The sequence below is a fragment of the Paralichthys olivaceus genome, chromosome 9 (assembly GCF_024713975.1).
Source record: "Paralichthys olivaceus isolate ysfri-2021 chromosome 9, ASM2471397v2, whole genome shotgun sequence".
Lineage (NCBI taxonomy): Eukaryota > Metazoa > Chordata > Actinopteri > Pleuronectiformes > Paralichthyidae > Paralichthys > Paralichthys olivaceus.
This window is the reverse complement of record NC_091101.1, coordinates 19,023,013-19,038,887: the sequence shown is the minus strand read 5'-3', so window position 1 is coordinate 19,038,887 and position 15,875 is coordinate 19,023,013. Positions and strand designations below refer to the sequence as shown.

General features: G+C 41.7%; 1 protein-coding gene across 2 annotated transcripts in view; it reads left to right on the top strand.

Annotated features, from left to right (window-relative positions):
* tnmd (tenomodulin) overlaps positions 1 to 15,875 on the top strand; it is a 45,096-nt gene that overhangs the window by 26,243 nt on the left and 2,978 nt on the right. The window contains exons 3-6 of one of the 2 annotated variants that reach the window (XM_020092525.2): positions 2,698 to 2,838; positions 6,706 to 6,813; positions 12,224 to 12,383; positions 13,632 to 13,726. In XM_020092525.2, the coding sequence (XP_019948084.1) occupies positions 2,698 to 2,838; positions 6,706 to 6,813; positions 12,224 to 12,383; positions 13,632 to 13,726 (504 nt within the window). Of the gene's footprint in view, positions 1 to 2,697; positions 2,839 to 6,705; positions 6,814 to 12,220; positions 12,384 to 13,631; positions 13,727 to 15,875 lie in introns of both variants that reach the window. The other variant, XM_020092455.2, reaches the window with a different exon arrangement.

Sequence of the window (15,875 nt, the reverse complement as noted above, 5' to 3'; positions counted from 1 at the left end):
GTTCTCTTAAACTTCACAGTGAATACTTTTAGGATGAGAATTAGTACAAATCAAGAAAATGTGACAATCACTGACATTAAAATGGGACAAAATATTGTGAATCCTCACACAACTGCAGTGAATCAAGTTCCCTCTAAGTACTCAAGCATCTAGAATGAAAAGAGGCCATACAGAGGCTATTCATTTCTATTTTCAGAATGCCAATTACAGTGCTCAGCAGCAGCTTTGGATATTGAACGAGTTGAAGTCAAACTGTTGTAATACATTATTATCTATTTCAACCTGGTGCAGTGGGGAGATTCTCACGGCTGGATTTTCATCAAAAGTGATCGCCTGCTGAAAATGTAATTCACTGTTTTAGTATAAATCAATAAGCCTCCAGAATCTATCCCCTCATTGCACCTTTATGTTAATATTAAAGATATGTTCAAATAGAACTTTAATTCACCACACAGACTCTCAGACTGTTTAATAGCCCCAATTTTATCCATAACTGCTCAATTGACACTTAAATTTCAAGCCCATCTTAATTTGGCTTCTCCTGACGATCCCAAGTTCTGCTTCTCTTTGGAGCAAAGGCTACTGTCATGTTAATGGAGATTTATAGGCTGGTGCCATTCGAACTGTGATCTTCTATTAAGAATTATATCCAATTCCATCATTATTACGTTGTTCTCACACCAAAAAAAGGAAAAGTCATGGCTACATGTGATGCAGTGTATTGAGTGTTCTGCATCTGCATGGAAGAAAGCAGACACAAAACATGCTAAATGCTGAACGTGTAAAGGAGTTTGAAGTGAAAGCTAATTTTGTGTTTGAGCATTAGAGGACATGCAGATGCTTCTGATGAGGGGTATAAATCCTGATGGACTCCCATCCGTGTGTATTCATTAATCATGCGTCTCATTGGCGAGGCTCTGATTTGGCACAGAGACAGATGAAGATGAACTCAGCAATATATTTCTCATCATAACACAACCCTCACATAAATATTAATAGCATATTTTCAGCTGCGGGCAAGAATCGTTTTTCAGACAGGGAATTTTAAGAGCTATCCATGCATGTCCAAGAACAGCGCACGAGCAAGCGGCTGTGATAAACAACACTGCTTTAAGGCGATGGTGAAGAGAAGGCTTCAGCAGTGCTGCAGACTCAAAAGGTCTTTATTTTATATCCTTCATTAGATAAACTTCCATCAATACATTTTCTTACTAAACCTTGTCAACACACATTAATTGCACAAGTGATTGTTATTACTGAATGCAGCACTTTAAGCAGATGACATATATTAACAGGCAATGGGAAAACAGAAAGCAAATATCCAACCGTAGATAGTTTGAAGCTTCTGTAAGTTTGCAAGTAGCAAACCTACATGAGACCTACTGGTTTGCAAAGTTCTGTTTTAAGCCTTTTGTCCGGTGCCATCTTAGTAAATTGAATCCAGTGGAGGGGTGGAGCCTGACAGAGAGCGTGACGATGCTGCATGTCTATCTTCACTTGCGAAATATTCTCTGTATGCTGTTAACAGTCCTACGAGTCTACACAAGACAAATATTCTCCTGCAGCTCCTCTCAGCTTACCTAAGGGATTTTAACGTCTTTCCATTAATTGTTTTGGTTTAACTTGCCTTCAAACTTTTCTAACTGTTTTGATTCACTCTCATCTGCCACATTCAAAGATGCAGCATGAAGCTATTTTCAGCTTTATAATAAAAATCCACTGAACGCCACCTGCCTAGCAATAAACTGCAGACAGACAGAGGTAGCCACTAGTTGGTGAACATAGTGGAGCAATAAAAGAGCCAGATATTTCCTTCAGGCAGAGCTAGAAGGACAGTGAATATTGGACTTACATTCGTTCTGTTGCCCACAAGCATGACTCTAAATACTAATGTAGCTGTGTGTCTGCTGGAAGTATTAATAAGCAACTGTTCTCCATAAAAACCTCTATAAAAAGTTGTGATAGTATGTCAATGTGTTTTCTACTTAGCTGCCTGCAAGTGGTCAAGATGAACTAATTAACACCGGTTTAACATATTACAAGTTTCTGCACAGCAACAATTTGAAATTTGAAAAGTACAACTTTCTCATCCTGTCTTTTGTTAGTCTGTTAATCACACTGAGCTTCCACTTTGTTTTTCTTCATTATTCACTCTGACACGTCGTCAGCTGTTTTCTGTTTATTTCCATCATTATTTTGAGTCAATCTGTGGTTCTGGTCGCCAAGAGCAATTAACCACGTCTGGAAAATAACACACACTTCTGATTTAAGGGTTGTTATTTCTGTAAGTTGACTTAAAACAACCTGTGGATCTGTCTCATTCTCACCGTCATTTGTTACACGTTGTCATTTCTGTGGCATTTTCTGTCACTGTGTTTCATGGATGTAGCTATTTTTTTTCTGGCTCTGTAACAAGAAGATGATTCTGGAGCCTTAATCCTGCGTAAACAAAGAATTGGGTCCTTTTTTTCAACCAGGGAAACAGCTGTCAATGAGAACAACACCAGACCTGTTTGACTAGTCAGAACAAATTGAAATATGTGTCGTGAATCAGGAGGCTAATCTAATGATCAGTGCAGAGCTCTGAGATGTTGAACTTTGGGTGATCTTAAAATTCAATTTGCCCATAATGCTTTTACACATTTATTGAGCAGATGCACCAGTCACAGTGTGGTGTTGTGGTTTGTGCTGTTGCAGGTGTATGACCATCAGTACAAAGCCGTGTTGGATGGCATCGAGACAGAAAGCGTGTTGGAGATCGACCCAGGTCAGCGAGTTGAGATCTTCAGAATGGGAAACGGGAGCGAAGAAGTCATTGAGGTGCACGACTTCAAAAATGTAAGTGAAATTAAAACAAGAGCATTTACTTAATTCTTCTTTTTACCTTTCTCAGCAAGGATCATGTTCACATTTCTGCGTGTCTTTGACCTTTTGACCTGATTGAAATAGCACGCCACTGTCACTTTTGTCTCATGTCTGTCATGTAACGTTGGCTTTATTAGGGTTCGGGGTTCGTCAGTAGAGAAATGATGTGGCATGAAATGACAAAAACCATAACATTTGAGAACACACAAAATGAAAATTGGTGTGTTACTCATACGTGATTTGGTGAAACCAGACAGAGGTGACATGAACATTAATCCTTGGTTGAAATCACATTTTCGTATTCAACAGTATTTTCTCCTCCTTTGAAAAAACAGGGTGTGAAAAACCTTTGAAATAGCAGAGAAAGAAAATAATCAGAATTCATCTCAGTGAGGCGAACACAAGGATTAAAAATACATTTAGCAATACATCACAGTGAAGCTGTTTTCAGACATGAACTCCGCAAAACTTGGTCTTGGTCTTTTTCACAGTTAGGAACACAGCAGGAGATTGTCCGGGTCAGACTCATCTTTTTGTCAAAAAGCTCTCAAATCGTGAGGACACCATCTTTTACATATTCTTCATATTTCACAACCATAGAGTGTCATCAGCACACCCAGTCATTCGCTGTGACATTTTCCTGCTGTAGTCTCACATGGGCTCACTCTGACATTTTACAGACATTTTACAAGGGAGCTGACAGGAAAAGTTGTGGAAAATGTCCGGAGCAATTTACCCTGATATTTGCATTCTTACATGCAGCCCCTCTGAAGAATATCAGGAGAATATCTGGACTTTAGTGTATATCTGAAAGCAGCTTAATTGATGCTAAAGCAGCAACTGTACTCCTGATGATTTTGTGTGTTTCAGTGCACACACAGACCCCCAGAGGGAGAGAGGGATCTGTAAAACACTAATTCTATACAGTAACGTCTTTGCAGTGCAGAGACAAAGCCCATTAAGAAGCACATCTCTGTTTGTTTCTTTTTTTTCAGCAGTAATTTTGTCGGCAGCAGAACTCATTAACTTATCTTTCATTCCTAAATCCTGTTTGAGTGAGCAGGAGGCTGCACACGCTGCACCTCAGAGACGGGTGTGTTCTGCTTGACTGGGTAATGAATGCGCCTACTCTCACACCATTATTTACTGTATAATGTGTGGTTGCAAGGCTGAATGTTACAGGATACACCTCATCCCAAAAACAAAAAAGTTAATTGTTTCTCTGACAATAGATCTTGTGAATCTAAAATGGCTTCATGATTGAAACCCAGCACAGCACTGGAAAAACCTTAATCTCTGCAATCACCCTCTATTTCTTTCTCTCCTCTTCAAGTGTCCCACACAGACACACAGACACACACACCCACACACGTGCCTGTTGCTTGCTCCACTTCCGGTTAGTAAAGTGCGTCCCCTGAGGAGACTTGTTTGATTAGGTGCTCCACCACGGACGAGAGCAGCATAATTTAAACCATATTGTGATTTAGAAAACAGGAAGGAAACCCACGGAAAACTTACAATGAGGTTATTCAAGTGGTGGATTGTGTACTGATGTTAGAATTCAATGCAGTGTTACGTTTTATTACAGAGACCAAAATACAGGTATAAAACAATCTTCATCGAGCCCGAGGGCTGTGTGAGGAATGGAAAATGAGGGGATTATGCTACCAGGACTCTGGACCACTGGCAAAATCAGCTCAGTATTGTTTCAGGACAGGACTGGACTAATTTAAACAGGAGGGAAAAGAAAATGAAGAAAGAGAAACGTACTTGGAGAGAACCACAAAAAGTCATTTTTACGTTGAAACAAAGGAAAGAAAAAGTGGTCCTAAATTTGTTTTATATTTTTAGCTCAATGAAATTACAAACTGTGCCGTGCTGTTCAAATGATAAAATCTAATCTTGGATATTTTGTTATTATATTCATACAACAAAAACTAAGTTAACAAAGACCTATTTGATTCGGTTTTACTCCAGATTAAATCTTTTGCTAAATGTTTCTTTCATACTCTCACTAAAAACCTTGAACTATGAGTGTGAGTCCTCCGACACCTCTACTGTCTAATGTGCTGTCCAGCTGCCACATCTCAAAACACGTGTCATTGTCACATACTTACATCGTTCAAGTGCTAATTGTTCTTTGGTTTGATTAGTTATTTGATGCTATGAAAACGAGGTGAAACATGATGATTGTTGGCTCAGACTGACTTGTGATTGGTCAAGCGCATGTCCCTGTGGCTCTATCGCCCGATCGCTACTGCACAGACTGTGGCTCCAAATGTGAAGATGGCGGTGTTCTTATCCTGTATATTTTGGGCTCATTTCTTGATAGTGGGAGGAAGTGGAAACGTGTTGTCCATTTTAATCTTGGTTTGTAATGTAGAGAGTAAGTCTACTTAATATGTCCATCACATGTAACTTCTGATTCAGATCTTTCTCATTACATTACACATTCATTTTTATGAGTAAATGTCCCTAAAATATAGATAATGGTGTTAAAAGGGACCAAACTAATACATGCCCACATGAGTTTAGCTCTTTATTCACAGGAGCTGAATGACACATGCACGTTCCCATTCTTTATTGTCTTTAATAGATGAAGATGACCATCTTGCACATGGATACACAAGTGGATATTTCAACACAGCCCTGTTAAAATGACATTGCTTTTCCATTTCTCATCCCTGTGTTAATGCGTCTTTCTTAATTTTCTGGTTGACCAACCCCAGTAATCATTGTATCTCATCACAACACTGCCCTCTCCTCCTCTGCTACAAGTCACCAATACAGTAGAGCCAAATTAAACAGAGACTCATCACAATCAAGCTCAGCATAAACATTATGCTTTTGTGCTGGAGACTATTATTGCCCCATCCTTTCTCTGCACAGATGAAATTACATGCAGTAAATTACGGCGGGCATCACTTTCTATCATGTCTCGTGTGGCTGGTATCTGGTTTTCAGAGTGACAGCACCACGGAAAATGCAGAAATAGCGCCCACATGATCAAGTTAACCGATTCAAAGGAGATGTCATAGCACACCGTGTTACCGTAATTAAATTTAGATTGAATCAAGTCCATTTTCAAGGACCCACTCACACAATTTTCAGTTGATACAATTTGAAAGCAGCCGTGGCAGATGTAGATCCCGCCGTCTCTTCTAATACAGTATGCTGAATGAGCAGCTCGACGCTGCAGAAAAATTTGAAACAATCTGATCTGATGAAAGTCTTTCAGACTTAATCTAAGATATTTAACCAGAGTATTTTAGATTAACATCGAGTGGCAGCGAGGGAAAATGAATAGATCTTTCTTGCCTTTTGAGGCTTTGTGTGTCAGAGTGAAAAGGGCTACAGTCCACTTGGTGGAGGATCATCAGTGGAGCTGAAGAGAGTGACTCCACACTTGACTGCGTAGATTAAGAGAGTGACAGGGACCTATGACTGGCTAATTCAATGGGGGCACTCTCTGTAGAAAACACTTCATTCTCAACAATGTCACTTTGCCCTGCTGTGAAATATATCCTACTATGCAGTATTATTCAGCCACCATGAAACACCTGGGCCTTTTTAAGTCCATTCAGCCTAAAAGCAAGAGCTGCATTGCGAAGGCCAAGTAGTCATCAATTTTATATTCCATGCAAAAGGAAGATCAAACCACACCTCACTCATTAGGTTTTAATTTCTGACTTTTTAAGAGCTTTGATTATGAGCAAAAAGCGGAGCGTTTTAAAACGATCGCCTCAGAGCTTATGGGATATTCACATCAGAGAAAGCTGATGAATGATACATACATCTGAATTTTTGAGCATCCCTTCATTTCTTTTTCTTTTTTCAAAGGGAATCACTGGGATCCGCTTTGCCGAACATCAGAGGTGCTACATCAGGACCCAAACTAGGAAACTACCCACGGTGGCAGAGGTGGAAGCTGAGGACACAGAGTTGCTGGTACGCCTCCTCCCACCGCCGTCTCTACCTCAGCCTCTCTAGTCCGACAGGGGCTGTCATGCATAGGGAGATAACCGCAGTAGAGCACTGTGAGCACCACACAAATCCACAGCCTGTCCATCTTATCCTATCACCCCCCGCCCGTCTCGCAGAAGAATAAACTGGGGTTTGTGGTGCCTGTGAAACCGTCAGAAAGCTGCCCACAAACCCGCAGCCGCTTTGTGGCTCACATCAAATAGTGTTTGCTGTCAATCTTAAGCCAATATTAATTTTTAATCATCTCCTCCAAAGGCTCAACCCAAATAGCCTAAAGGGGGAAGGGTGCAAGAGAGGTCTGAGTGAGAGGTAGGCCATTAAAATGGTATTTTATATATTTTTTTAAATATGTTTTCTTTGTAAAAATTCACAAGGCTCCAACTATAGAGCAATTCATTTTTATTCTCTGGGTTCTTCTGGTTACATGTGAACTTCTGCAAAAGGAATGGGAGAAATTCAATCAATCAAAATTGCCAATTTTTCAGTGTCACAGTGCAATTCACTGAGTGAGCTGTATGTTCAAAGAGAAAATCCTTCTCTCGAATGTCTCTACTGCGAGCACACTCATTTACATTTCACATTGCAGCTGGGAAGAAGTGGCTGGCTCGCTGCTTCATTTTAAAAACAGAATAAGCCAATTGTCAGTCCAAGCGAAACCCACTCTCACACCCAAAAAAACCAAACGCTGTTTTATTTTTTCTTTCCTCTCATCTTCATAATGTCTGATCCATGTTTACAGATACTAATTGCCCAGACAGCACCATATGTCCGTGCTGTGTCTCATTTCTTTTACGCATTGAAGCCTTATTGCCTTTATTCACAGCTCCAAAGTCAAACATCGGAGGCAAGCAGAGTGACTTCGACTTTACTAACCAAATACTATACCAAATGTTCCGGGACCCTTTATTATGAAAGATCATTCTGCACCTTGTTCAAAGAGATATTAATTCACAAGGTATTTTTAAAGATATATTATGTAACAATTCTATATTAAAATGACTTGACCTATGTCACATATATTGTTGACTTGTGAACTTACATTATCCAAAAAGTTCCCAATAATTTTCAAACCCAGAGAAATCCCAGACTTTATTCAAGGTAATGGGATGTTTCATTTTGATCAACTTTTAATGTCATCCTATTCTTTACCCTTGGCTTTGTCCGTCGCTGCTATAACGTTACATATCTAAGGAAAAGCACACAGCTAGCTAGTTAGCCAGTCATGTCAGGTAGATCTTCATTTGTGGTGAAGACAGCAACTCCCATGATTCCTCGCTGCTTAACAACATCAACAAGCCTTGTATGTTGTTAGTGTTTTAATACGGAGACCCCTGGCGACCAAAGCTACATATTATGCGTTTACATTGGGACTTACATTAGTTTGCTGTAACCTTTTGATACAACACTACTGAGGAATCTTAAACTTGGACCAAATACAATAAATAAATAGGGTTCGATGAAGTTATTGATCAGAGCTTTTGTTAAGTTTTACCTGTGTCTCTCATTGCATCTGCCCCTTGTTCTCTGATTCTGTCCCATCTAAAATGCATCCTAACTTGACTCTAATTGACCAAAACAACCAATACGTAAACTACATTATCAGGGTACTACACAAAAAAAGAAAAAGATTTAGATATTCCTCGGTTAATGTTTACTTATATTGTTCCTGCTTGAGCTCAGCAACCTGGAAGATGAACATGCTCATATCTGTGCACAGGGACATCATCTGTTCACAAACATGACACAGTGGGTATGATGTTCTCATCTAGTTCTCTGCAAGAAACCAAATAAATGTATTCCCCAAGAATGTTGAACCAATTATTCAGTTCAGGTATTCAAAATACAAAACAAATTCTCCTCTCAATCTCCTCTTGAAAGAAGTTTATTTTTAGCACTACTCCTTTTAAGGCAGTACACCCCTGTGTGCTGCGACAAGGATATTTTCATCATAAAAACAATGGTAAGTACAAGAGAAATACAGTAAGTATCAGGGGAGCGGGGGCACATCGAGGTAATAATCTGTGACCTTGGCCTGACCTCACCAAGGTCTGTCCTCGAGGCCCCTGATCCGTCCTCCGTGAAAATCCACCCACGTGTGACCCTGGAGAAGATCAGCACAGGTTCCTCCTCAGGTGGTGAAACACAAGAAGCTCACAGGGGTTAAAGCCAAGTGTTAATGGTTCCTAGCTTAACCTAGCCACAGGCTTTTAGGAGAGAGTGCTCAGAGCAGCGGCTGCAGGCTTTAGAGCCGAGGTGAAAAAACAATGGAGAAAAAAAATCGTGGAAAAACTGCAAGCAGCTGATAAGGAAATGCCGCCCCAGCGAGGGAGAACCAGGTGACGAACATGAATTGTTTGCCAGGATTTTTTCCTCCCTTTTCAATTTTCCTCCTCTATGAAACATCTGAGGGAGTAATCCCTGAGCGTCATTCCAGTTCCCCCAGTCTGACATGGAAATCGCCATCCTCCTCCCTCACAACCTTTAGCATTGTCAATGGAAGCTGCTTGCACCATTAAACAGCCACTTAATATGGATGACCAAAGCTCACCCAGCAACCCGAAAATCTCCCTCTCAGACTGCCAACAGAAAAACAGGACTGAGCCACAACATTGCAGCAGATGATGTGAAAACACCAAAGTCCTGTAAGAACACAGCTTGGTTTAGCAAAAGTTAAAGTTTTATTCGCCCCCTGTTCTCGTTTGTGGATCTTGATCTGGAACAAGCTACAAAAATGCACTCAGAGAGTCTCACTCTCCATCTTCAAGAATCACTTCAAGACTCATATCCTCTGAGACCACCTTTTACCAAACAAACGATGCAAAATGGTATTCAAACCATTGAGTATGAAAATAACTAATTGAGAAATTTAGCTATTGTTGCCCCTCTTTCTAGACAAATCAAAGTGTAAACATTAGTTTACAAGTTTTTGTCTTACTGAGAAAATATGGCATCAACATTAACATACAACCCAGCAGCCAATGCAGAGTTTACACATATGTTTTGACAGAGGTAGCAAAGGCTGGTTTATACTTGCTGTTGAATCACCTGGAGGCAAAAGACTGCGAACAGATCCGTATCTAAACTATCGAAACACCTCTGCAGCCAGTTAGTCAAGGCAAAGAAGTGCGTAAACCCCTCGAAGTGATGCCCCTAGAGGAAACAAGCTGGCTCCAAGATTGTTGTTTGTGTTTTTTTTCTTTTGCCTTTGTTTGGCAGTGTTGGTGTATTTTCATCCGCGGAGATACTGCACCAAGCCTTAAGCACAACTATAAAAGGGTGTTGTGTTGACGTCACAGTTGGAATGTGCGATGACCAGACCATCCCCGGCTTTATCAGTGCGGAAGTAGACATGGTTCAATTAAAACTGGATGAAAAAATACAATCACCTTGGGCCCTTGATGGTCACCAGGTTTGTGTACCACTGCACAACGTCCCTGCAAACGTTCCTAACTCCCACATGCACTTCTTTACCTGATATCTGTGGATTCAGTCTTATTGAACAGACTTAGTGATCACAAGGTCAGTAAATGTAAAGGTCGGTGCCGGGCTGTGTATGAAAGCTCCAGGGTATCATGAGAAAATCTTAGTCGATCTCTGAAAAACATAGCAGCCTTTTAAACAATGTGTCATATTTCCCCCCTCAGGACACGGTGGCAGGAGAGGCTAAATTCATTAACCACAGCACAACTGCTGTGTAATTAACTTGTGCACTGTAGGCGTATAGCATACATACTCCAGGAGCAGGCCACACAAAACAAATTACCATCCTTCCCAAGGTCCAATACTTGATAAAAAGTTGCTTGTGTCCTAATAATACATCATTTGTCAGATGTGGATTGGAAACGCCTTTCAAAAGTGTGTATAAACTGGGAAGACCATAATCATGTTGTCTTTGTGCTTGTCAACTGGCATTTAGAAATCCCTGCCCCATGGTAAAATTCTGACCTTTACTATTTCCCCGCAGGCGCTCGCTCTCCTACAAGTTATTGGAGTCGTTTCTCAACTGCGAAGTCAAAGTCATGTTGTGAACCCCGTGTCTTGACCTCCATTTACTTTCCAGAGAAGACTCACTTGGCTTCAGTGGTTAAGAGGTCCAATTAGAGAGTTGCTGTTTGTGTTCCTCAAGTTTGATTTTAATTTTTGCAACCACGGGATCGGTGAGTGCGCCGGCTCAACGCCGCACCGCCGCCGGCCGAAATGAGTCCTCGGAGTCATCATTAGTCCACTGGCCGTCTCTTAAAATTGAAGTGTGTCAAAAGCTTGGTTAAACACCTCCACAACACAACAATCTTGGATGTGACAGGATGTGTCTGCCTTTTCATTTTCTTTTTTTTTTCTTCAGGTCACAACTGTGCCGCTCGATGACAAACAAGAAGCGAAATTCTAATACGAGTAAGAGTGACAGTGGTGAAATAGTAGGGAGGGGGCATGACCCAATATTAATGATTCTCGCTCCGACTATAGCCCCAGGATTCTACGTCAAACTTAACTAATGTGCAATTAAGCTTCAGACTGGGAGAAAATCACCTTGTAAAAACATTTGTCAAGTGAACTGTTTTTCTGTTCTGGGTTGCTAATTAACAAGGGAATGGGAAGAGGAGTTGGTTTGCGTGTGTATTTACATATACATGAAGATAATAAATATCTGCACTGCAAGGGGAGGGCATTACAAAATCCCCTTCATACGTCTCTATTAGACAACACTGACATGTAGTCCCTATCATTAAGCAATAATAGTTTACTTTACAGCTCATGAACTACAGTATCAACAAATTAAGCCCACTGATAGTGCTGGCTGCCAAGTGAAGCATTGTGGTAGAGGGGGAGGCAGGGCGGGAGGGCGGGGAGATGGACGGGGGGAGGAAGGGAGGAGAATGCAAGGCTTTATTGTGTCTGTCACATTAAACGATATTGCAGCCACACTCAGAGTAATGAAGACCACTTCTAAAGTCATTTAAAAGTCAAATCATCACTGTCTGTGAATTTCAATGATGCATAATAGAGAGAGCATGCCGGAGGCTTGAGGAGAGGGTGTAAGAGAGCGAGAGAGAGAGGAGGGAGTCAGGGCAGTGGGAGTCAGGAGTCAGGAAGTTGCCACCCTCTCAAAGGACAGTGAGGTGATAGATAAAACGATGAGGCTGGAGCTGTTGCATGGCTCGAGGGAGTGGAGTGCAAATGCAGGACTATGCTTTGTGTGGGGCCTGAGCATTTTAGCAAGCTCTGACATGCTATATTAAACAGTGTGTGTGTGTGTGTGTGTGTGTGTGTGTGTGTGTGTGTGTGTGTGTGTGTGTGTGTGTGTGTGTGTGTGTGTGTGTGCGTGCGTGCGTGCGTGTGCATGCATGTGCGTGCGTGTGTGCTTGTGTTCCAGCAGGTGAATGAGGCAGAGGCCGTGGACATGAAGGTGGAGGACTCCCATGTGTGGGTTCTTGAAGAGGAGCCCATCGTTAACCCGGATTTCCTCCTTGACTCCAAGATCTGGGAGATTTGCCAGAATCTGCCCATCCACTGGATCCATCCCTCCCCTCTGAGCGGTGAGAGCAGGGGGCACCTGTGCCTCTAAATGCAGACTATTAACACCCTCACTGGAGGGCACCCCCACCGCCCATATGCAGGTCCGCCGAGGCCACACGATTTCCCAGCCATATGAGCATCCAGCCTGTGTTTCTGGCTCTGTGTGCTGAGAAAGTTCAGAGACTGATGGTCAGTGATGAAAAAAGCATTTAGCTCCTTCACTCAGCTGAAAGCATCACTAACACAGTGTGGAGTCCTGCACATTTTACACAAGTAAAAGTTCAGATCAGCAAAATGTACTGAAAAGTATTAATCATCTCATTATGCAGTTTGAGATTACAACATAATAGATTATTAGCATCAGTGCGTTAAAACTATAGATGGAGCTAACTTTAATTATGATTATCTTATTTTTCACACAAATCAATATCCATCTTTCTATAGTTTAAATTAATTAGCTACTTATTCCTTGATCTTTGTTTTATACTTTGTTTTACTTCAGTCGTATTGTCATTTTCAGTTGCCACAGGCTGCCATGTTCAGCTAATCTCAGATTAGCACCAAACTGCAGGTATCGGTAGCAGTGTGACAAAATTGGAGAGAACATCTTAAAAGTCAGATATTTCCCTCAGGAGATTGTGAAGGAGACCAAACCAGAACTAAACATACATGGACTTAAGTAACTGTATTCTGATGATGATGGTGATGACATGTAAGTGTAATAAATTATTTCAGTTTTTAAAAGAAGAGAGAATAAGGAATTGCTGCTTTTAAACCAAATAAAATGTAAAATTATTCCAGAGATACCAGTTGACTTTTTCTAAGTTTTAAGAAAAGTTTTTTTAGAACTGAAAAATCGACAAAAATATCCTTGATGAGATGATTTTTAGATTTTTGCATCGCGTGCAAAATGTTAATCTCCACCGACCGAGTGAAATAAAACTAAGAGAAAGGAAAAATATTTCTCTCTGAAATGTGGAGTTGTAGAGGAGGTATGTGTCTCAAGTATATAACAACTACCAACTTAAATTCTATTTAACTACAGTAGTTGAGTAAATGTATTTAGTTACATTTACTAATTAGATTTGTGGTATATGATTTGTGTTAGTATCACAACAGCAGCAGGTTCATTGTTGACAGAAGCTTGGAAGGAATTCAGCTAATTTCTCTTGAATGATAGTCTACAAGCTTTCTAATTCTTACATCACACAACAGGAGAAAAAAACTGTTGCAAGCCCATAAACATCTCTCTTTTGTTTTGTGTTCAGATGATGAGGTGGAAAATGTGGACACGCCCGACGCGGAGGTCACAGGCCAGCGTTTCACCCGCGACGTCCTGGACCACCCTGCCGTCAATGACTATGTGAGTGCCCGACCCTCTGCAACGCGTCATCCCTGGCGCCGCAGCGCCAGATACAGTAGAGCGACTCCAATCAGCCCCAGCTCTGCCACAACTCTTGCTGCATATAAATTGCTCACTAATTGATGTTAAAACTGACTTTGTGCACCAGAGGGCACAGCAATTGCTCTATATATCTATTTAAGTAAGGCCAGTTCATTGAAGACTCCCTTTATGTCTCTCCATTAATTGAGAGGAATATCCAGCCTTTCAAAGGCAGCAACTTGTGCCTTACAGCAGCCGTTAGTGCCTTTTTTCTCTCCCCCCCACCTTTTTTTTTGAGGCGGTGGAAAGCACTGCACAAAGACGCTCTCTCAAGGTCACTCACTGCGGCACAGACAAGTTATTTAGAATGTTTTAATTATCATAACCTATAAAAAGAGCGGAAAGTCCTGGTGGCGTAATTTGGTGTCGTGCATGTAAACCCCTCAGTGTTGTGTGATTAATTATCCCTGACGGAGGGACAATCACATAAAGCAGCATTTTTTACCGGAGTTGTGCTCCTCAGTGACATGATCAGTGGCACGGTAAAGATACCATGAACAAACGCACCTGCAAAGACGTCCAACCCATAAGCACGTACACACACACTCAGCACTTACAGGTGACTGGCACTAAAGCTAAACTCAAGGATAATGATTCGGCTCCGTTCTGCGAGAGACATGCAGAGAAATGAGACATCCTATAATGTTGACATTTATCAGGCCTGTCTCAGAAACACCTCCCGCTCAACTCCTCGATTTCCCCTCAGCTGCTCCGTCTTCTCCCTCATCGTCTGCGGCAGGAGATGCAGCGCTATGCAATTAAAACATACCAGGGGATGAAAAACCTGGCTCCCCTTTTGAAACGCTCTGCCTCCACATCAGCTGAGTAATGCATACCGCTGCAATCCATCCCAGCCACACATCCAGGCTGTGTTTGTGGGTCCGGCAATAACAAAGGCCTTTGTGGCCAAGCGGAGGGCAGGCGGCAGTCTGTAATTGGGAGTCTGAACTCTCGGCCATGCCAGTAGGATGCCACACTTGTTGGCCAAACCTCAGCTCATGTAAATGTGACAGCAAACACAGTCTGCTGCTTATACTCTTCTTGTTATCCTACATCCTCCCTGCCAGCACACACACACACACACACACACACATAGACCCATTAAAAACACGCCCTCCCTTCATCTGCATTTCATAATTCTGTATTTCAATGTCACACCTCCATATGGTGCTCGTTCATGAAGCAGCACAATCATTCGGGTCCTTGTGACAGGGGCTGACAGATATATGAAGCTGACCTTTGCCACAGCTGCCTTGTCAGAGTGCAGGGTCTATCAAAGGTGGCCCTGGAAATTTCAAACTGAATAACTATCATGTGATACGGCTGACACAATGGCACCACTGTCCTTGACCCATATAGCCAAGATGGGTTTCCAATATGAATTAACCCCAGAAACATACAAATGTTAACGTGCCGAGTCCTGCCTTCATGCAAGTGTTCGTATCGTGTGAACCATCCTCACAAACCTGTGGGAGAAATGTTCAGGGTCACACTTCTTTCATAACAGAGGTGCTAAAAGCTCCGTGAATGCCGGAGCTGTTTGTGCCTCCGGAGGGATCTTTACTCTCAAGCTAAAGCTCCTTATCAATGTGCTAAAGCAGCAGAGTTTACTGAAGTACACGACTATCTCCTTATTCAATTATATCCCATTTCATTGTCATTCCTGCTCACTGTAGAGCAGCAGAGCCAGATGGAAATCTGAGATCAGGACATGAAGCAGAGCATTTCATGTGAGGCACTGTCCTGTGTGTCTACACACAGAGAGAGAGAGAATAAACCTGCCCTGTTTGAATACAAAGCAGCGAAGGAAACAGAAATGTTATCGCTACAGTTTGGATCCCAGAATGAATGTGATGAGCTCTGCTACGAGATTTAATAACACATGCAGGCATGTGCTTCAAGCTCATGAAAAGCGGTGATCAGAGTGTGTGAAATAACACCAACAAGTGTGGAGATTACAGGAGTCGTGCTTTGATTCGTTACATCTTATTGAACGACTGACGTGGTTTTTCTACTTTGCAGACTCATTCATATCCAGTGCCTCATATTATGCGCGGAGGCGGCTGTG